This window comes from Chiloscyllium punctatum, chromosome 4 (genome assembly GCF_047496795.1).
Source record: "Chiloscyllium punctatum isolate Juve2018m chromosome 4, sChiPun1.3, whole genome shotgun sequence".
NCBI lineage: Eukaryota > Metazoa > Chordata > Chondrichthyes > Orectolobiformes > Hemiscylliidae > Chiloscyllium > Chiloscyllium punctatum.
Window position 1 is genome coordinate 26,217,542 of NC_092742.1, and position 24,031 is coordinate 26,241,572.

Below are 24,031 nucleotides of genomic sequence, written 5' to 3' on the forward strand. Positions count from 1 at the left end.
AGGTACGGATAAGATGGATGGTCAGAGTCAATTTTTACGAGGGTGGGAATGTCAAATACAAGGGGACATAGGTTTAAATTGAGAGGGGAAAGTTTAACAGAGATGTGCACGATGGTAGAAGCAACTACAATATCAAAGTTTAAAAGGCATTTAGACAGACTTAAGAACAGGCAGGGAATAACAGGATAGGGAGCATGTTGCAGGGATTCATTTAGATGCATCATGTTCGGTGCGAAATGGTGGACTGAAAGGCTGCATTATTCTATGTTCTAAAAATAAGGACTTGCATTTATATAGCAACTTTCACATCTTCAAGATACTTTACTTCCTTTGGAAGTGCCATTATCGCTGTACTGTGATAGAATAATCCATAAATGATGGTTTATTATATTGAAACATTGATGCACAGAATTGTGCTGCTGAATAAATGCAATTGTTTTATGCTGTGATGATTACGAGCTACGCTGTACGTGTCCTTTAGCAGTGTCTCAATAATTACATTTAAACTGTTGAAGAATGCAGCTTTAAGAGCCTGCACTATTTATCACTCGTCTGAGAATGACACCTGAATTTATAATTGAAGATGACTGTGTTGAACTCTCCAGGGATCATGAATTCTCTTATTCATTGTCAATTAAAGCTGTTATGCATGTAGTTATCAGTCAGAAATAATTAATTTCATCATGCGTGTGAGTTAAAAAGACAAAGCACCAGCAGTGCGCTGAATCTACAGCTGCTTTTAATGCTAAAGGCAAAACAAGTTTTTCTAAATGACAACTTTAATAGGCCATTGAAGATCAACAGCACGTTTCTATGTCATGCACCCTTCAATAGATATGACAATTCAAACAGTTTATCACTGTTATCACCTACCTGAAACACTTTATTAATTCTGCGTAATTCCCTTAATTCAGCTGAATCAGGCATAGGGTTTACTAAACATGGACAAAACTTCCTGCAACAACAATAGAATGACTTGGAGTAGAAATTGCAATCAGACATCAATAAATTCGATTATTGAAATTGGAAAAATTACATCTTTTATGTTGGATTACTTGGCAGCCATTGCAACATTTCATCATTGTATTAATATTTATACAATATTATAATGGCATTGGTTCATCAATGGGCCCCTCTCTGTGCTGGAAATAATATATAATTCTAAATATTTGATTAGTGATGATTTCTGCTTCTGACAGATGCCAGCTCCTCCAGGATAGATGAGCTCTCCACTAAATTAAATTTGAAAACAGATATAGGCTAACTTAAAACTGAAAAGTTCATGAAAATATGGAAATGTGTACTGGGATTCTGGAAATATGTCATTGAAGGAGCAAAGTTCGGGGAATATGTTAGCTTCCTCAATCTACTTAATGAAAAGCTGGGAGAAATTATACAACACCTTCACGTTGGCATTCATTATGTGGTGCCTACAGTAGGGATATAAGTGTTATGTGAAGGGAACTAAGCACAAGGAAAACTTCTGTTTTGCATGCAGTACAGGCAGATCAAAATATACAAAGATCATAGGGTGTTTGAATAGTGTGAGGAATACAAAGTTACCCTGCAAAGAAGGTGCACAAAAAGCAAAATCAACATTAGACTTATAATCTGAGAGGTCAATTCAGAAGTCTAATAACAGTGGGGAAGAAGCTGTTCTTGAACCTGAAATTGAACCAATAATGTGTTCTTGAAATTTACCGGATAAACTCATTCAGTGTAGCAATGTATTAGTCTGCATTTCCAAACATTCTATCCTGGAGTCAACTCTTCTTCTGAGCAAAATATTAAGCTAAGGTCGAAGTTTTGTACAGTGAATTTGCATTTGTTAGACCCCAAATTAAAGTGACCTAACCTATTTCATAAAGGACCATTGGATTGGAATGTTTCAATTTCACAGTGGTTTGGTCAGATCCTTTTAATAGTATTGAGTTCAATTTTGGGAATCAAATCAAATTTAAATCAGATAGGTTTACAGTTCAGCCATGAGGTAATTCAATGACAGAAGAAGCTCGAGAAGTTGAATAGCTGACTTTTGATCCTATGTTTGTTTCACAGTTAACAAAGGATGACAAAAAAGACTTTAATTCCAGGTCCCTGAAGTGATATCATCTCATTTTAACATTTATTTCAAACACTACTATCAAATACAACCAATAATGTGTCATTGTATTCGTAATGCAGTTTGGCATCTTTGCATTAACTTTAATGTATAAAGTCAACTATGGATCTGATCATTTTTTGAAGTGTTAAGTCTAATCTAGTTTAAATTTCAGAAGATTTGGACTCCAGGGACTGTTAAATAAGAACTTAAAGCAGGAATTTTACTGTGGGCAGATAACATGAATTAACCATAAACAAAAAAAGCTTAACTTGCAATTTTTTAGAATATTTCATTCTTTTTATTACAATCTTAAAGGACTTTCATTCCCAAAACAAAGGAAATGTCACCAATTAGTGGGTTGATCTGGGATTCTTGGTTCAGTGATAAATGTGGGCAGAATGCAAAATGCACAAAGAAAACACACAAAATAGTTTATATCCCATGAATGAGACTCAATTAGATGACTGGTGTCCTGTCATACAGAAATTGAGCATTAATTCAGTGGACTGAAAGTCAAGTTCAGCCCATAGTAAACTGTAAGAGAATTGCAAGGAAATTATGCACTAACTGGAATCCTGATTTCAGAAAACACGTTTGAGGAAACGTATGTGACCAGTGACAAGGTTCTATAATGATGGATAAAATCAGAAAAGTACCTCCAATTCTACCCTCGAAGCAAGTTAACATTCTTGAAAGCAATATAAATCCATAAAATATTAAACTCACAAATAAATTGATTCTGATGGATGAAATTGGATGAAAGAAAGATATAGTACCTTTGAAGTAAACATCCGAAAGAGCCATCATTGACTAAACGGAGACCTTCAATCGGCAGTAACTGTACTAAGTTCACTATTGTCCTAGGCATCTGTTCAGGAAGGATTATATGTTACTTTTATGCATAACAGAATCTTGACTCTGACATTGCAGTTTCATAGATCTGAATAAATGGGCAGTTAGCTTGGTTGGTTGCACAGCTGCTTTGCACCACAGAGTGATGCTAACAGCATGGGTTTAATTCTTACACCCTCCGAGGCTTACTGCGAAGGACTTTCCTTCTCAACCTCTCCCCTTTCCTGACGCATGGTGAGCCTCAGGTTAAACCACCATCAGTTAACTCTCTCAAATGAGAGAGCAGGACAATAGTAACCTTTCCATTTTAGATAAATTTATTGTTCAGTTCAGATCCTTCAATTTGGAAGCAGATATGAAAATATGAAGTGATAATGGAATTACTACATTATTTTAGAAGACTGCCAAATTAAGCAGTTTATTTCTTGTGTATATTTGTTTTTCTTTAGTTAAAAGTAATTTGTGAATTCAATTATATTATAAGGATTCTCCGTAAATATCTACTCACCTTTTAGGAAGTAGGAGTTTGATTCATGAGTGTTTGCTACAGAAGACTAAGTGAGGCAATTTAAGTTTAAAATATATGGCCAATGGGCTGAGAAGTGGCAGATGGAGTTTAATTTAGATAAATGCGAGGTGCTGCATTTTGGGTTTGCAAATTTTAATAGGATTTATACATTTAATGGTAAGGTCCTCGGGAGTGTTGCTGAACAAAGAGACTTTGGAGTGCAGGTTTCATAGCTCTTTGAAAGTGGAGTCACAGGCGATAGGACAGTGAAGAAGGCATTTGGTATGCTTTCCTTTATTCGTCAGAGTTTTGAGTACAGGAGTTGGGAGGTCATGTTGCAGCTGTACAGGACATTGGTTAGTCCACTGTTGGAGTATTGCGTGCAATTCTGGTCTCCTTCCCATTGGAAAGATGTTGTGAAACTTAAAAGGGTTCAGAAAAGATTTACAAAGATGTTGCCAGGGTTTGCCAATTTGAGCTATAAGGAGAAGTTGAATAGGCTGGAGCTGTTTTCCCTGGAGCGTCGGAGGCTGAGGGGTGACCTTATAGAGGTTTATAAAATCATGAGGGGCATGGATAGGACAAATAGACAAGTCTTTTTTTTCCCCAGGATGGAGGAGTGCATAACTAGAGAGCATAGGTTTAGGGTGAGAGGGGAAAGCTATAAAAGCAACCTAAGGGACAACTTTTTCACACAGAGGATGGTACGTAAATGGAATGAGCTGCCAGAGGAAGTGATGGAGGCAGTACAATTGCAATATTTAAAAGGCATCTGGATGGGTATATGAATATGAAGAGCTTGGAGGGATATGGGCTGTGTGCTGGCAGATGGGACTAGATTGGATTGGGATATCTCGTCGGCATGGACGAGTTGGACCGAAGGGTCTGTTTCTGTGCTGTACATCTCTATGACTCTCTGACTCCATGCGCACAAATTTGCGACAATAAGAAATCGTGCAATCTGGCAGTTATGCAAAGTGTATAAAACCACAAATCTAAAAAGAATCCTGAAATGAAAAAGTAACTTTTTCTTATTTCTCTGAGGGAATCAAAAATACATAGGTTACTAATTACAGATATATGAGTTTAAAAGAAGTAAATAATGATATCCATAAAATATCACAGTCAGAATACCTTGATCCTGAGAGAGTGAACCCTGTATGTTGAGAATCAATTTGAAATGAAGGTGACTGAATCTAATAAATTTCCAAATTATTCATCTTATGTTGCGATATTCATAATTGATTATTTTGCCACTGAGTGTTTGAAAGGTGGGGTAGGAGATGTCATTTGATCACTAATAGACTATCTGAATCATTATTCCATATTTTGTGGGAAGAACTACCTATTACAATCAGTTAAACTTCAGTGTTATGTTATTTTTAAGTTATTTTTGATAAAGGTTTGGTGTTCAGCATTTCTTTTATCAGACTGTGGTTTTACTTATCAGACATAGCATTGTAAGTTTGGTGTGACAATTATCAAAATAATCCCCAATTTTTTATATAAGTGTTTTCAATTCTTATCAGCAATCTTACATGGCTGTGGAGGAAGTTAACAATTTTATGCTTGCAAGCTAGCTTTGTCACAGTTATTGAAAAAAAAGAGTATTACAGTATGCAAAGAACCCCTTCCAGCCTATTGTATCCAAGCCAGTCATCAAGCACCTATCTACTCTATTCCCATTTTACAGTATTTGATCCGTTGCTGTGTCTGCTACAGACATTAAAAGGTCATCTAAATGCTTAATTGTTGTAATGGCTCCGGCTTCTATCACCCTTTGAGCTAGTGAGTTCTAGATACCAATCACTCTCATGGTGAACAGGTTTCTCCTCAAATCTCCTCTGATGCTCCTTTTTTTTCGATGTAGTTTGCTGTAAGGTTGTAGTGTAAAACAACTTTTAAACTATATTCTGATATTTTTGAACCACACTGCTTCACAGATGAACAATCTCAAGAAAGGGTTTTGCTGTATGGAAGCAACCCTAAGGATTTAATGTATATTGATCTGATTGGAAGGCAGACTATTTTTGTTGTTAGATTGTCATAGTAACCTGAAGAACAGGGCAGAAGAGGAAAATATATTATTAACATATGTTTTTTGTTAAAAGGGCAAGTAAAATTTTCTGTGACTAATTATGTAATAATGCAAAGAATATGGCTTTAATTAAGGTCATCATAAACATCTACTGAAAACTGTTGAACAGTGTGTTTCATTGTGTAATTACTAATGAGTAAGTGTACAATAAATTGAGACTGAATTTGCTATAAATCAACTGTGGCTGTGTCTGATTATGATCTAAACTGATTTATGGATAATAATGAGCATAAGGGAAAGCGGAGGGATGCTTTTCTGATGGTTTGGTACTTAATCCTCTACGCACGAAAGGGATACAAATGCTTTGGATCCTGGAAATCACATAAAAAATAGATGCATGACCTTTTGATCCACAAGGTGGTTTTCTTAAAGATATGGATTTCTATCCTGCTGTAGTCCCTTTGGGGGATAGATGACAACCCCTATGGGTGAGTATAACAAGCAGCGAGGGAAGTGTCATTGATTGCATAACAATTCACTGCTAATCTTAAAGTGCTATGGAAAATTAATACAACGTTTGGTGGCAAAGAACAAAGTACAATGAATTCATTAAAATTTATTTTTGATAGAATGTTTGTGTCAAAGGCAAGGCAAGTATGTGATGCCCATCTCTAATCACTCTTGCATTGAGTAGATTATTGGTAATTTCTGAGGACATTTAAGAGTCAACCCCATTCCTGTAGATCTGGAGTCACATGTAGGCTATCAGGACAGCAGGTTTCATTTATAAAAAGGACATTAGTGAACTAAATAGGTTTTTATACAAACAATGTTTATCTCACAGTCAGAATCACCAAGATTAGCTTGCAATTTCAAATTTTATTAATTTAATTTTAGATTCCACATTAATTTGAGGCAAAATTTCCAAAGCATTAGCTGAGCCTCTGGATTTCTATCCCAATTACATTACCGCTACATCACCATCTCCACAATTGAGTGAGAAATGGAGTTTTGATAGATGTGAGGTGCTGCGTTTTGGTAAGGTAAATCAGGGCAGGACTTAATGGTAAGATCTTAGGGAGCGTTGCCAAACAGAGACCTTGGAGTATAGGTTCATGGTGACTTGAAAGGTAAGTCACAGGTAAACATGGCAGTGAAGAAGACATTTGGTTTGTTTGCCGATATTGGTCAGAGCATTGAGTATAGGAGTTGGGAGGTCATGTTACGGTTGTACAGGACATTAGTTAGTCCACTGTTGTAAAACTGCATTCACTTCTGGTCTCCCAAAAAACTGACTGGCAGAGTTTTCACAGACTCTGGATGACCCCTCCCATGATCAAGAAATGGGAAAGTTTAAATTTTAACTATTATGGATGCTCCAAGCAAGATTTCCTATCACAAGATTTTCTGCAGCTTTGGAACAAAGGCAAAAATGATAATAGAAAAGTTTGTTCATCTTTTTACAGAAAGTGAACTACCTAAGGAAATATAATCAGTACAAGGATCAAATTTTATGTCACAAATATTTCAAGAAATGATAATTAGTTTAGGAATATAACAATGTATATCTTCAGCTTATCATCCACAATCTCAAGGCGCATTAGGAAGATAGCAGTAAACTTTTAACACTGTGATTAAGCCTTATTGTCAGGAATCCTAGTGATTTGGATTAAAAGGACATCCTTACTATTGTTTAGTATTAATTAATCTTCTTCTACTGCTATACAAGTATTAAGTTGTAGGAACCCTTACATTAATGAAAGAAAAATATATAAATCAAGTTTCAGAAACCACATTTCTGATCAATATGCCCAATTTTCAAGAAAAAAATAGCTAAACTGTATGTGTATTGACCAAAAAACATTTGGAAAGTACTCATCAAACAATGAAAATTATAACAAATAAAAAAAAGCAAAGTTCAGGTTTTTTTTGTGTTAAGTACTGTTAGCTGTATCTGAGGAGCCCTGAAAAATAAGGCTCACTAGTTCTTACGAAATCAAAAGCTCAATGATGTGAATTATGAGGCACACATTCCAAACAGGAGGGAGAATATCAGTCAAATGTGTCAAGTTTGTGTGTTAAAACAATAGCACATTGGAGACGAAAGTCAAGTGTATTTACAGTGGATAAAGAAATAGTGAGTAGAAAATAAATGTCAGAAATATTTGGGAATGAATCAGAAACTGAAATGTCAACCCTTTAGTAACCAGATTGAATAATATGGAAGTGCTTGGAAAGTTACGTGTTATATTATTCTATTTCTCAGAAAACTATTGTGGTGGGTTATTAAAGCTGCTATAGACTTCTAAACTAAACTAAGTAAATAGGCCATCGAAAATGTCATTGATGGTAATGTGGGGAATGTTCAAAAATTAAGCAACATCTGCACAGCCTCATCCCATAGATCTTGGCCCAAGTGAGAAAAGAGATTCCATTTATGATGGTCAATGCCTTTATTGTATTGAGTCACAGTAGCTAGAGCTCATCTGTTGCGACAGTGCTGAAACTGGATGGATCAAAATAATTGTGTATATATGGTTGCAAAGACAGTATGACAGCATAGGTGGGTTCATATTCAATTCCACAATTGCAGGACTGTATTAAGAGGACTGAATGATCACTAACTAATTGCTACAAAAATTGATGATTTTCAATTTCTATTGAATGATACAGTCAAGGAATTTTCTGCTTTTATAATTCAATGGACTTTATCAATGTAAATTCATGGAATTTGGAATGAAAAATGCATGAGCAACTTTTCAACAATTAACCAAAAAAGTGAAAATATGATTTGTTGTGTCCAGACAAACCTGGAATGAACATTTACAACACTTGAATACATTGTATGATTGGTTAAAAACAGCCAATTTGATTATAAGCTTGGCTAAAAGTGAATTTACTCAAGTAAAAGAGATGTATTTGGGACACACTGTGGGACAAGGCCAAATAGCACCTATAGTGATGAAAACAAGGACTATCTTAGAGTTTCCCATGCCTAAGACAAAGCAGGAGATTTTGCAGTCTATTAACGAGTGTTATTTTTATCAGAGTTTTGTCCTGAATGTCAACATTTTAGTGTCTCTTTTGATAAGTTCAGTTTGGAAGCTGTACTAATGACCACAGCTGTTTTAGCAGTACTGAATTATGCTGAGCAATTTAAACTGGCTATTGCTGCCCTCAGTGTCAGTGTTTGCACTATGTCACTACAGAGTATGAGATGGAGATCAAACAGCCACTGAGTCATTTTTTTCATGCAAACTGAATGCTTGCCAATAGAAATAGTTAACTGTGGAGAAAGAGAATTTGAGTTTGCTCTTGGATCCACAACATTTGAATTCTATGTATCTAACAATTCTGCAGAGAGTGATATTTATACAGATCATAATCACCTTACTTTCCCTGCAAAGTTTCATAACAAAAATCTGGGACTGTTTAATGCCAAAATCATTCAGTTAGCCAGTAGGGACAAACCATTGTGGAACAAACATGGAGGAAAGAATGTTCAAAATAAACTTGCAAGGGTGGCCTGCCTGCACAATGGCTAGCACTGCTGCCTCACAACACCAGAGTCCCAGGCTCAATTCCAGCCTTGGGCAACTGTCTTTGTAGAGTTTGCACATTCTGCGTGGGTTTCCTCCGGGTGCTCCAGTTTCCTCCCACAATCCAAAGATGTACAGGTCAGGTGAATTGGCCATGCTAAATTGCCCATAGTGTTAGGTAAATGGGTCTGGGTGGGTTACTCTTTGGAGAGTCGGTGTGGATTGGTTGGGCCGAAGGGCCTGTTTCCACACTGTAGGGAATCTAATCTAATTAGTATGCAAAGTCTTTGCTCATTTATTATATTGCTACATCTAAAGTGAAATTAGCAAAGTAAAATAGAAATTGGAAATTATAATGGAAAATGAAAATGCCTCAGATAAGTAAAGTTGCATTCTTTTTGCAGTGAGATATGATAAATGTTCATAATATGTTGTTTGAGAATTTGGGTTCTAAAGCAATGAATGTATGTATGTATACAATTTTGATTTGTATTTCCAGATTGTGTTTTTAAAGGAATACATTGCTTTTAGTTCAATTTTGATTTATTCCATGAGCATTATTGAGGTGTCTGGAGATCTATTTTGTTTATGTATATTTTATGACATCTTTAAACCTTTGAATGAAAAGTTTACTGCACCACGAGTAAACAGTAGAAGCAAGAAAGAAACTACTGTTTCCTAATTACAGGCATCCAGTAGCACAGAAACTGGATTAGAGTGATGCTGGAAAAGCACAGCAGTTCAGGCAGCATCCGATGAGCAGTAAAATCGACGTTTCAGGCAAAAGCCCTTCATCAGGAATACAGGCAGAGTGCCTGAAGGGTGGAGAGATAAATGAGAGGAGGGTGGGGGTGGGGAGAAAGCAGCATAGAGTACAATAGGTGAGTGGGGGTGGGATGAAGGTGATAGGTTAGGGAGGAGGGTGGGGGAAGGTCACTGAGGAAGCAAATGTGGCTGTGGTAGTGAACCTGTTTCAGGACATGGTTGGAGAGCTTCAGGGCAGAGGAAATAACGTGGGAGTTGCAGTGGGAGAGGGACCCCCTGAGATTCTTGTAGAGAGAGGAGGAAAACTTCTTCAAGGCAGACATCCTTGCAAGAGGATTCGCAGTAGGGTTGAAATCAACAAGGTAAAAACAATGACTGCAGATGCTGCAAACCAGATTCTGGATTAGAGTGGTACTGGAAAAGCACACAGAAAGTCAGAACAATCAAGAAGTCAAGTAGTGTGCAAGATCATTCAAAGAGAAAAATACACCGTCTTTTACAGTCTCCAAGCAGTCTGGACTGAGAGTAAACCCTGAGTGTCATAGAACACAGTAAGTTAAAAGTTTTTAAAGCAGGAAACTATTGAAGTGTCAGAGAGGAAGGCATCCTACAAAGCTGTTGAAGGCACAAGTTTAAAGAGCACGTGTTAACTCATGAGTGAGCAGCATTAGGAGCTTGTTTAGGGGTCTTGGAAAGGGACATTAACTAAAAAAAATTCTGTGTGAAGGCAGAAAGTTACCAAAAAGAAATTGACTATCATCATGTCAACTCACCAGGAAGCTTTAGTGTGGAAACAAGGTAATCCTTCATTGTTGTTTGAGTGTCTATAATGCTGTTGTTGATGTAATGATCCATTCAACTAGCAAATGCCATAAAGTGTTTGGAGTTATGTGGTAATAATACAATACAACCATTTTTACTTTAGGGTCTTGTGGCACAATGGTATTGTTCATATCCCTGGGCTAGAAGTCTAGGTTCAAGTCCTGCATGCCCTGAATGTATGTCATAGTGTGTTAACTAAAATAACTAACTATAACAAATAGGGAAATAAGAGAGCAGTAGGATTAATTTTTATTGCAATAGCAGAGTTGGCATCCATGCATACCTTCATTTTTTTGGTGTAAACTTGATTCAAAGCAGTTCTTTTAAAAAAAAAGACTCATAAAGTCCTTTTTCTGGGTCATACACTGAAATGATATTTTGGGCTTGCCCACGAGAAGGATTATTTTCTTCAAGAATACCAGTTGCTTTCTTTGTGATAAAGTCAATGTTCCTGGTGTCACTCCATTGAGTATTCATCAGGTTGCATTACTGAAATTAGTGGGGTTTCGAAATAAAACTGAGTTGAATTGAAGTGTTGACAAGACTCAATTTTTTGTTTACAAATATAAATGCTTACATACTCTAGAATGTTGCAAAAATGCAACAAATATGTTGCTGGTAAGATGTTTTTTAGGAAGATGTTATGCTATCACATTCTTGGAGAATAAATATTCTTTCACTTCCCAAAGTTATCTTTTGTAATTGTGATCATCTCCATGGTATTTATTTTCAACATGGATTTATGGACAAAAATTCATTATTTGAATAAAGGGCATCTTACTTCATCAGAAAGTATGTCCAAGGCTTCAGTGACGTTGTATATAAAGCTGTAAGGTGAAAACAGATCCTGTGTGAAAAGTGATATTACAGCATTAGTTCAATTGCAAGGTAGTTATCAGAAGCATTCAAAAACAGAAATTTCTGCAGAAACTCTGCAGGTCTGGCAGCATCTTTGGAGAGCAAATAATCCAACCACCCTTGGTCACCGGAGTCAAAATGTTCGGTCTGTTTTCACTCAACAGATGCTATTAGACCTATTGAATTTCTCCAGCAATTTCTGTTTTTGTTTGCTCCAGCATCTGCAATTCATTGTTTTATGTCAGAAGCCGTCAATGGAATATGTTTTCATAAACAATATGCACACATGAGAAATATAATTTTACTGTTCAAATTAAAACTTGACATACAAGGATGGTTGGTGAATGGGAACCTACCAATGCCACAGGATATGCCAAGTACTTTACGTCAAAGCAGTTTACTTTGAGAATTTCAATTATTATCATTTACCAAGCTGGTTTGACAGTGATCACTTTGAACTAGGCAGTTCCAACTAGCAGTAATGAAATAAATTATTCACCAAATGATTGGCTGCACCAGAGTTAATTGCAGGATGAATGCTGAACAGGAACTTGGGTGGACATGAAAAATGTGTTGGAATATTTTACTTCTACCTGAGTAAAAGTGAGGCCTCAATCTGATTATGATCTGTAATTGTTAATGTGACTGCTCCTGATTTTGACAGGTTGTTTGGCAGTTCCAATGAATTTGATAGTGCTGAGTCTATATACTTTATGTGCACATTTATCCCTATTTCTAACTATTTCAAAGGGCTCTTCCAAAGTGTCCCTGACCTACATTAAATAGCACTTGACCTCCCAAGACATATCTTGGGACCACATCTATAACCTCACTTCTCTATAAGCATACCCTAGCTATCCAAATGAATCACCAAAGTGTTTTTGACCGACACAGACTTAATAGGGCAATTGCTGTGTTGTGGATCTCTAAGACTGTACAAGTTCAGGTCTTTTCTTACCTGGTCTAATATGCACATCTGAGATTTTCTTATTTCAACATCGAAGAATGAGGGGAAAATATAGGCATAATATTAGAGTAAGGGGTCACCCATTAAACATTGTGATTAATAGGAATTCTTTTTCTCTCAGAAGACAGTGATTCTATGGTATTCTTTACCACAGGAGGCTGTTGACTTTGAGTTGTTAAGCATAATTAAGCTTAGGTAAACAGATTTTTAAACAGGGGATAAGGCAAGAAAGTAAAGTTGAGGGGTATCAGGTCAGCCATGATTTCATTGGACAGTATAGCAGAATCTTTGGGTTGAATAGCCTACCTCTCTTCTTCTGTCTTATTGTCTTAACATTGTGGTTTTATGGTCTTCATCCTCCAAGGCTTAAATGGCCAACTGTCTCCAAAAAACACATTCTGAAGCCTCAGAAATGGGAATTGTGTTTGGATGGTCCTTAGGATTTCTACCTCATGAACCATTTTCATCACAACCAATTTTGGACTGGTGAAAGTGGATATTTTAAATATCCTATGTTATAATATTCAATAAACTCCAAAATATTTAATTTGTTGCAAAGCTTTTTGAGCACTTGTGGGTTTTTAAAGGCACTATGTATATTATTTCTTTCTCGTACGTGGAGATTTTATGCTAGCTCACAGGCTGAGTGGATTTAATTGGCTGTCCTAACGGATTTGCAGCAGCTATTGTCTGCCAACCAGGAAAAAAAAGGGCATCCATGACTTTCAATCAACTGTGTTGGTATGAATTCCAGCCCTATGACATTCTTTCCACAATACAAAAGGAGAGATCCCACAGCATCAGTTAACCAACAGCTTCATTGTGGAACCATTCTTGAACTGGTTTTAAATTGTATACAGAGAGACCTCGATTATCCAGCATTCGATTATCTGAATTTCAGGTTAACTGGACAAGATCACAAAGTCCCGATACTTGACTAAACTGTTATCTGGCATTCAATTGTCCGAACACTCGATTATCCTAACAAAATACTCCCCACCCAAGGCATTCAGATAATCGAGGTTCCTCTGTATATAGAATAACACAATGGTGTTAAGCTAGTAATGGTGATTTCTGCTTCCCATACATGTTGTAACAATAGATCAATCTTATTAGATCATTTCACATTCATCCAAATGTGTGACAGGTCTTTGTCTCAATTAACTAAAAATACAATATGCTTTTTGTTTCAGACTTGATCTTAAACAGAAATAATTTATTAACTTAGAGTTTCATTTTATGTCCATGAGAATCATAATCAATAGATTCACACAAATATATCTAGTTAAATTCTGCTTTCCAAATGCCTCAAGGCATTTTTACAATCACTTAAAAATCTTGAAAACAATAGTTGTCTTCTTACAACAAACCCATTGCGTAAGCTACAGAAACAATTCTTACCTTGTCTTTGCAGTAGTCGCATAAATCGTTAATTCCAATGAAGACAGTGACTAATTTCCAGTCTTGTGTGAAGTTTATGTCCTAAATTTTAGCAAGAAAAGGTTTAATATTCTCTGCTATGTTTTTCAATGGTATAATCAATAACAATTGTAGTTTTACTTTAGACAATAATGCTCTTCACTTTTACTACAGTGGATACCATTAGGATGAGGTCATGCCATTTTGGCACATCTCCAAAGTGTTTAACATTCGTAAATGTCCTTAGGTTGACCTCTTTGGAAGCCACAATCGAAATCACTTTACCCATCACTTGGATTTTATTTGTCATGTATACACTACTGGTGTGCCATCATATTAATATATTTTAAACTAAAGTGTGATACTCTTGACCTGCAAAATATTGTATCTATTCATGATTCTGAAGAAACTTAACCCCTGCCTGTTGTTTCTAAAGTGGACCATATCCAGAATTCTGATTGTGGGTTATTTGAAGGACTGATATCCAGAATTCCTTAAAAGCTTTATCCAAATAATAATGCACACATTTGCATATTTCTAGAAGGTCATAGAAGGATTTAATCAACTCTCACTGATAAAGCATGGAGAATTGGCATCAATTAGTATTCCTGAGAGCAATAGTTTCCTGCTGAAAAGCATTATTTCAAGGCTAAGAATTACTTAAAGTATTCTGTTTAGAACCAAAGTCTGTTTTTTTTTCACAAATAAGCAAAACAAAACACTGGGCTTTGATGGGAATCAACATTTTTGAGGGTCTGTCATGCCTTTTGCCAAGAGGCGCATTGTTGCAAAAAGACAGCTGTTTAAAACTGACAACACAATCATATTGATTATAGTGTCAGCCAGCTGGACATTTTAGAATATGAGTTCCCTGAATGGGGCTGTTAATCTGGTTCAATCAGGAAGCCCTGGCTAACAGATAAAAAGAGGAGTGTCAGACATACAGCCACTTTGAGAGTTGACTCTGAAGAGGCAGCACTAAAGTCAAAATCTGTGCATGTGTAAATAAAGGTTGACTTGGTGATGGGATACCGGCCTCTGTGAAGCTATTTCAACTACAGTACTATGTTCAGTTTATCCATTAAATAAGTGTTTGCTGCATTATTACTGTGAGCTTGTGAATAGGCTTTACTATGACATCTATACTTAAATATTTTAGAAATGACGAGAGTAGGCATGTCATGAGCAGTGCTGAACATAGATAACTGATAACATGACAATATGAACGTAGAAACTCTTGAAAGCTGGTTTGATGGCCAGGAATGGGATGTCACTAGGGAGCCATTGGAATTGATCATGAAGAGAACACAGGTGGATAGGCTCCAGGAGTGATGTTTTACAATGGAGAGTGAATAGTAGCCCATCCACCATGTGGCTGCAATCATGACATTCAAGAAGCAGACAGATGCATAACTATTGCCAGCTTGATTGGCCTACATTTTGAAGACTACTTTTTGATGTCTTGTGGCTTCTCTTTGTTTCTCACAGGCTCCATCTTTCTTTCTAACTCATTTATGAGGTGACATACTACAGCTGAATACAATGGAAAACCACCACAAGATCATGTATTCCCTCCTTCAGAAGATCAGAAATTTGGCCTTTGTCTGTTCACTGGAGACCAAAAGTTCACTAGTTACAAAAAGTAAAATCATATTTCAAATAAACGTTTTTTTTTAAATTATGATTTATCATGGTTTAAATTAGGTGCAGTTGCCTAGGAGATTCCATTATAGTGACAAAAATCAATTTGACCATATAAGATGATGATGGACATGAGAACATAAGAAATAGGAAGAGGAATAGGCCATTTGGCCCCTCAAGCCTGCCCTGCCATTCAATATGATCATGGCTGATCTGCCCCAGGATTCAAATCCTTTTTTGCAATAGTTCTCATAGCCTTCAATTTGCTGATACTTCAAAAAATCTTTCCACCTCCTCCTTAAATAACGTAAGTATAAAGCATTAAATACTTAAAGACTTCTCAAATTTCAAATCTCATGTTGATCGTCCTTTCGTGCACCTTATTTGTAGCCGTAGATTTGTATTCCTCACTCTGTTCTATCACCTTTGATCTTTGTATGGAATAATCTATCTGTACTGCACAGAAAACAAAACTTTTCACTGTACCTAGGTACATGTGACAATAATAAATCAAATCAAATCAAATCAAAACCATAGGGAGATACTGGACATGTTTTCTAACAGAAAAGGAATCATGGAGTTTAAGAAGAGGTTTGACTCACAGTCCAGTTCTGTATTGATGCTTACAAGATTTTCAAAAATCACAAGTGTTAGAAAAAACATCAATAATCATCAGCAGCATAGGCTGGGGCACAAATCCAATAAGAGAAAGTGTTCAGAATTTTACAGGAGACCAGACTGCTCATAATCCCTGAAAGAAGGTCACTCACTGGTCAGTCAGAAACTGATAAAAACACCGTCCCGAGCCATAATGCTCTGTGGGTGGGCTAAAGCTGAGCAGATTGGGACTTCTACCCTCTGTTGGGTAAATCCCATCCTCTAGACTTGTTTACCAATCTGCTTGGCTGTCAGTTCCAACAATCCTCAAAACGCATGAGTTCAGTAGTGGATATTGTCGGTACTAATGATGACTCTAATGCAGGCTGAGGCCTAAAAATGTCGGGATGCTTGGACGGAAAGGTTTGTGCACCCCAGGAAAGGGTGGAGGATAGTTTTTAATGTCCAAGTGGGGATGAAGGAAAGTGGGACACTATCCTCTGAGGAGAGTTCATCTAATGATGGGGTATCTTTACAAATCCATAAATTTGAACTGGGCTGCACAGGACCAATGCAGGGAGGATGTTCCTGATGATGGGCGAGAGGGGGGCGCAGTCCATAACCAGGGATCACAGGCTGAGGATATTCAGGACTGAGATGGAGAGAAGTTCATTCACCCAGAGAATGGTATGCCTGCAGAATTCATTACCACAGGGGGATATTGATATCTATGATTAGCAGAACAGGCTCAAGGAATCATTGTCCTACCTTCTATGTTTCTATAAGTAAGGGAGATCCTCTAAATTTTATCAACTCTGTCTTTCCCATGGTTTTAAAATCTTAACAAAAATATTGGATGGTCACCTTCTGCTGGTCAAGCATACCCACCATATTATTTCATGGGGAGATTTGATAGAGGTGTACAAGATGATTAGGGGTTTAGATAGGGTTGACAGTGAGAACCTTTTTCTGCGTATGGAGTCAGCTGTTACTAGGGGACACAGCTTTAAATTAAGGGGTGGTAGGTATAGGACAGATGTTAGGGGTAGATTTTTTACTCAGCGGGTTGTGAGTTCATGGAATGCCCTGCCAGTAGCAGTGGTGGACTCTCCCTCTTTATGGTCATTTAAGCGGGCATTGGACAAGCATATGGAGGTTATTGGGCTAGTGTAGGTTAGGTAGGCTTTGGTCGGCGCAACATCGAGGGCTGAAGGGCCTGTACTGCACTGTATTTTTCTATGTTCTATGTTCTATGTTCTATTTCATGGCAAAATATTTCATGGGGCAACTTTATTTTAATATTCTCTGATGGGATGTGGGTGTCACTATCTGGCTAGCATTTATTGCCACCCGCCTTGTCCTTGAGGAGGGGTGATCAGCTGTTTTCTTGAACCACTGCAGTCCACAGACTGTAGGTTTACCCACAATGTTTTGAGGGAGGGAATTTCAGGATCTTGACCCAGCGACAGTGAGGGAATAGGAATATGTTTCCAAGTCAGGAGGGTGAGTGGTATAGAGAAGAACTTGTAGGTGCTGCCCTTGTCCTTCTAGATGGAAGTGATCGTGGGTTTGGAAGGTGTTGCTTAAGGATCTTTGGCAATGCATCTTGTAAATTGTACGGATTGCAGCTACCAAGCATCTGTAGTGGAGGGGCTGAATGTTCATGGATGTGGTGCCAATCAAGTGGGCTGCTTTGTCCTGTGCAGTGTCAAGCTTCTTGAGTATACCAATCCAGGAAAGGGAGTTACTTACCACAGTTTTCCTACCCTCTGGCATCCTCTTGTAGCTGCTGTGTTTATGTGGCAAGGCCAGTTGAGCTTCTGGTCAATGGTAACCCCCAGGTTGTTGATAATTGGGAATTCAGAGATGGGAACACCACTGAATATTAAGGGGTGATGATTAGATTATGCTTTATTGGAAATGGTCATTGTCTGGCATTTATGTGACTTGACTCTTACTTGCCACTTGTCAGCGCAAGCATGGATATTGCCCAGTCTTTGTATTTGAGTATGGAGTTCTTCATAATCTGAGGAGTTGCGAATGATGTGGAACATTATGCAATCATCAGCAAACATCTGACTTTGTGATGGAGGGAAGGTCATTGATGAACTTGCTAAAGATGATTGGGCACAGGACACTATCCTAAGGAATTCCTGCAGAGACTTCTTGGAGTTGAGATGATTGACCTTCAACAACCACGACCATCTTCTTATGTTCTCTGGTGGAACGCAAACTGGGTATCACTGAGCAATCATTGCTATGCAGGTGCTGTTTGATAGTACTGTTGATGACACCTTCCATCGCTTTACTAATGATGATAATGAGCGGTAATTGGCCAGTTTGGATTTGTCGTGCTTTTTGTGTACAGGGCATACCTGGGAAGCTTTCCACATTATTGCATAGATGTTGCAACTGTACTGGAACAGCTGGGTGCGGGAAGCAGCTGAAGATGGTTGGGCCTACGATACTATTCTGAGGAACAACTGCAGAGATATTTTAATTTTTTTTATTTTTAATTTCCCTACAGTGTGGAAACGCCCTTCGGTCCAAAAGGTCCACGCGAACCCTCTGAAGAGCAACCCACCCAGACCCATTCCCCTACATTTACCCCTGACTAATACACCTAACACTATGGGCAATTTAGCAGAGCCAATTCACCTGACCTGCACATCTTTGGACTGTGGGAGGAAACCTATGCAGACTTGGTGAGAATGTGAAAACTCTACACAGACAGTTGCCTGAGGTGGGAATTGAACCCGGGTCCCTGGTGCTGTGAGGCAGTGGTGCTAACCACTGAGCCATTGTGCCACCCCTCTCCAGATGTTCTGGAGTTGAGATAATTAACCTCCAACAACATTGATGATCTTCCTATGTTCCAGGTACGACTCCAACCAGTGGAGAGTTTGCTCCCGAAGATCCATTTAGAGGTTTATAAGCTCCACAGATCCTTAATTAATTAATATGTATGCATTGAGACAACTTCTCTGGTAATTTTATTAAATTTTCTTGGAGGCTGATGGCAATTAACACCTATCAGGTTTTATACCCTCTCCCGACTCTGAACTTGGCCAGCTTCCATTTTCACATTGGGCCTGATGACTCCATTGACATTCAACAACAATAAAATTATAATCACTGGGACAGTGAGGCAGGATTCCAGTAATTATGAATCTAATATACCATTAAAAAATTCAGTTACACCTCATTCAACACAGTATAACTTTTCCGAAGGGTTTTTCACTCAGACTTATAGTGTAAGAATGAACATTTTCTTCAGTTCAATGATTTCTAATTGATTTCATTCTGAGGGGACCTCACCAGTGCACCCTCTGGAGAATTACTGACAGCAATATCTGAATTTCGGTAGTTAACTGCAAATGCTTGGGCTCCAGAAACTGCTGTCAATTTTCAGAGGAATAATGATGGCTTTGCTGTTATTGCCAAAGCAAAGTTGGAGCCACTATACCTCTTGCACAGTGTTGAGAGACTCAAGCACATAAACAAAGTCCTGAAAAGAGAGTGTAAACCATTATCTCTCAGGTAAAAGTAAAATATTCCATGTAACTTCTTTGAAGAAGGGTAGGAGAGTTATCCTTGACATCCTGACCAGTATTTATCCAGCAATCACATGAACAAAAGTAGATACCCGAGTCATTTTCACTGGTCACTTGCTGTTAACAAATTGCATGCTGATTGTCCCAGAATGCAATAGTGACTGTGCTTTAAAAGTACTCATTGGCTGTAAATGACACAGGCAGATCCTGAGTTCCTGTAAGGTGCCTCACATATGCAAGTCCTTCCATTTTGTTTCTTCTTTTAGTTTTAATCTGATTTGGTTGAATCACTATAAACTCTCCAGTGCAGAAATCAATTGTTCAGAAGCACCAATTATCTGGAATTTCGTTAGCCGTCCGGAGCATTTGAGGGAACATTTTAATGGTGCTTTGAGAATGGAGCTGTGTAAGCCTCAGGAATCGAGCAAGTGAAGTAGTTTTTATTATAGGGCTGTAGGATTGAGCAAAAATCCCTATCATCTAAAATACTGGACCAAAACCCTGGACCTTTCAAAAATTTTTAAAAGTAAAAAGGCAACTGGGCTGAGGACTCTGGGAAAAATATACAGACACAGAGATAGCTGCTTGGAATCATTACTCAGCCCGCAAATCCAATTCATACCTCAACTCTAAGAGAAGAATCAATCAGACCTAACACTCCAGATGGAAAACTAAACTTCCCTACCTCAGGCTGCAAACAAAAACAGACATCACGGAAACTATACCTATGATTTGGATAAGAATGTACAAGGCATGATTATTAAGTTTGCAGATGACACTAAATTAGACGCTATTGTGGACAGTGAGGAAGGTTATCAGAAATTTCAGCAGGATCTTGATCATCTGGGGGAGTGTGCCAAGAAATGGCAAATGAGTTTAATATAGACAAGTGTGAGGTCTTGCATTTTGGAAAAGTCAAATCAAGGTAGGAGTTTCATGGTGAAAGGTAGGGCCTTAAGGAGTGTAGTGGAACAGAAGGACCTTGGAGGTTCAGGTACACAGTTCTTTGAAAGTGGTGTCACAAGTAGTCAGAGCAATGAAGAAGGCTTTAGGCACACTGGCCTTCATCAGTCAGGGCATTAAATATAGAACATACAGGACATTGGTGAGGCCATGCTTGGAGTATTGTGTTCAGTCTTGGTCACCTTGCTATTAGGAGGAAGTGAGGACTGCAGATGCTGGAGATCAGAGCTGAAAATGTGTTGCTGGAAAAGCGCAGCAGGTCAGGCAGCATCCAAGGAACAGGAGAATCGACGTTTCGGGCATAAGTCCTTCTTCAGGAATCTTCCAGAAGAAGGGCTTATGCCCGAAACGTCGATTCTCCTGTTCCTTGGATGCTGCCTGACCTGCTGCGCTTTTGCAGCTACACATTTTCAGCTCACCTTGCTATTATTAATGTTATTAAACTGGAAAACGTGCAGAAGAAATTTACAAGGACGTTGCCAAGACTGAACGGTCTAAGTTATAGAGAGAGGTTGGACAAGCTAGGATTTTTTTCTTTGAAATGAAAGGCAACTTGTTTTACACAGAAAGTGATACCCATATGGAATGAACTGTCAGTGGAAGTGGTTGAGGTGGGTATTTGGATGATATATGGATAGGAAAGGTTTAGAATGATCTGGGCCAAGTGCAGGGAAATGGGGTTATTGTTGATGGACATTTTGGTCGGTATGGTCCAATTTGAGCCAAAAGGCCTAATATACCATTAAAAAATTCAGTTACACCTCATTCAACACAATACAACTTTTCTGAAGGGTTTTTCACGAAGACTAATAGTGATACAGATACCGGTCACTTAAATTCAATCAATATTCATTCACAGAAATACCAAACTTTCAACTTCAATCAAAATACATTCAACATACTCTTAACTATCATGAAGCTAATTGACCTCAAAGGAAACACCAGTAACACAAGTGCAGATGTGGTGCAAAGATAAGAAACGCAAAATTAGTATAATTGCAGTCCCTAATCTCACCTGCCAGGAGTTATTTTTTTTTAGATTACTTACAGTGTGGAAACAGGCCCTTTAGCCCAACAAGTCCACACTGACCCGCCGAAGCGCAACACACCCATTCCCCTACATTTACCCCATAAACTAACACTACGGGCAATTTAGCATGGCCAATTCACCTGACCTGCACATCTTTGGACTGTGGGAGGAAACCGGAGCACACGCACGCAGACACAGGGAGAATGTGCAAACTCCACAGTCAGTTCGCCTGAGTCAGGGATTGAACCCGGGTCTCTGGTGCTATGAGGCAGCAGTGCTAACCACCGTGCCACCGTGCCGCCCATTATCTCTTCAAAAGCTTTCTCCACAGCTATCTCCCCAAGAAAAATCCCTGAGAAGCTATTCCCCAGGAGGCATTCCCAGGAAGAATTTCAACAGCTAATTAGAACATAGAACATTACAGCGCAGCACAGGCCCTTCGGCCCTCGATGTTGCGCCGATCAAAGCACCCCTAACCTACACTAAGCCACTATCCTGCATATACCTATCCAATGCCCGCTTAAATACCCATAAAGAGGGAGAGTCCACTACTGCTACTGGCAGGGCATTCCATGAACTTACAACTCGCTGAGTGAAGAACCTACCCCTAACATCAGTCCTATATCTACCCCCCCTTAATTTAAAGCTATGCCCCCTTGTAATAGCTGACTCCATACGTGGAAAAAGGTTCTCACTGTCAACCCTATCTAACCCCCTAATCATCTTGTACACCTCTATCAAATCACCCCTAAACCTTCTTTTCTCCAATGAAAACAACCCCAAGTGCCTCAGCCTTTCCTCATAGGATTTTCCTACCATACCAGGCAACATCCTGGTAAACTTCCTCTGCACCCGTTCCAGTGCCTCCACATCCTTCCTATAGTATGGCGACCAAAACTGCACACAATATTCCAGATGCGGCCGCACCAGAGTCTTATACAACTGCAGCATGACCTCAGGACTCCGGAACTCAATTCCTCTACCAATAAAAGCCAGTACGCCATATGCCTTCTTCACTGCACTATTTACCTGGGTGGCAACTTTCAGAGATCTGTGTACATGGACACCAAGATCCCTCTGCTCTTCCACACTACCAAGTAGTCTACCATTAGCCCAGTAATCCATCTTTTTATTACTCTTACCAAAGTGAATCACTTCACACTTAGCTACATTGAACTCCATTTGCCACCTTTCTGCCCAGCTCTGCAGCTTCTCTATATCCCGCTGTAACCTGCCATATCCTTCCTCACTGTCTACAACTCCTCCGACTTTCGTATCATCCGCAAACTTGCTCACCCAACCTTCTAACCCTTCCTCCAGGTCATTTATAAAAATGACAAACAGCAATGGTCCCAAAACAGATCCTTGCGGAACACCGCTAGTGACGGCACTCCAAGATGAACCTTTGCCATCAACTACTATTACACATCAATATAAACATCAATTACACATACTATTTCCAAGAGCTATGTCCCCGAGAGCTATCTGCACAGCTATCTCCATCGGAGGGATCCCAACTGCAATCCTGAAACCTACCCACACAGGCCTGCTCCGTACAAGGGGAACCAACAACGACTGACCATAACCAGCGGACCTGAGAACCGACAACCTCCGAAACCCACCGACCTGACCAATACCACAAGGCCCTCAGACACATCCTGGGTTGAAACCTCGCTCACAAAAGCCACCAGGAAGTAAGAAAAACCCAGTACCCGTCTGATAAATCTAAAACGCAACCTATCACATCAACAGACTCAACCCAGACTGACAGCCTCCACAGTCTGAAGTCTTCATCAAAGCACATGGTATGGCAAGTCGGAATAGCCAGCTGTACTTCAAAATCGTTAGGTTTCCCCAGTAGTAAGCTTAAATTCTTGAGACCCCAAAGTATCCAACCTAGCTAGCAGGGAGGGGAAGGTGGGCGTTGACAGTGCAGGGAACCCCAAGGGTAGGCAGCCTGAAGAAAGTGTCTGTGATGAAAACTGGTGTTTAACTTCTAATATTGTTTTAACCTCTGTTTAATTTGATAGGCATTTAGAATATAGAATATAGAATCCCTACAGTGTGGAAACAGGCCTTTCAGCCCAACAAGTGCACACCAGACCCATTCCCCTACCCTATATTTACCCCTGACTCATGCATTAACTTACACATCCCCGAACACTATAGGCAATTTAGCATGGCCAATTGACTTAACATGCACATCTTTGGTCTGTGGGAGGAAACCGAAGCACCTGGAGGAAACCCACTTATTGTCCACTGTATAATTTTGTTAATGTCACTATTTTATTACATGTATTTTTATTCTTGCATTATATTTATCTTTTCTTTATTTAAATAAACACAGGGATATTTTTGCCCTTAAACACTTGTC

At 38.7% G+C, this 24,031-nt stretch overlaps 1 protein-coding gene across 2 annotated transcripts in view; it reads right to left on the bottom strand.

Annotated features, from left to right (window-relative positions):
* LOC140476136 (phospholipase B1, membrane-associated) overlaps positions 1 to 24,031 on the bottom strand; it is a 69,912-nt gene that overhangs the window by 13,784 nt on the left and 32,097 nt on the right. For both annotated transcript variants that reach the window (XM_072568263.1, XM_072568262.1), the window contains exons 9-12: positions 13,855 to 13,935; positions 11,410 to 11,475; positions 2,881 to 2,972; positions 874 to 955 (exon numbers count right to left, since the gene is read on the bottom strand). In XM_072568263.1, the coding sequence (XP_072424364.1) occupies positions 874 to 955; positions 2,881 to 2,972; positions 11,410 to 11,475; positions 13,855 to 13,935 (321 nt within the window). The remainder of the gene's footprint in view (positions 1 to 873; positions 956 to 2,880; positions 2,973 to 11,409; positions 11,476 to 13,854; positions 13,936 to 24,031) is intronic.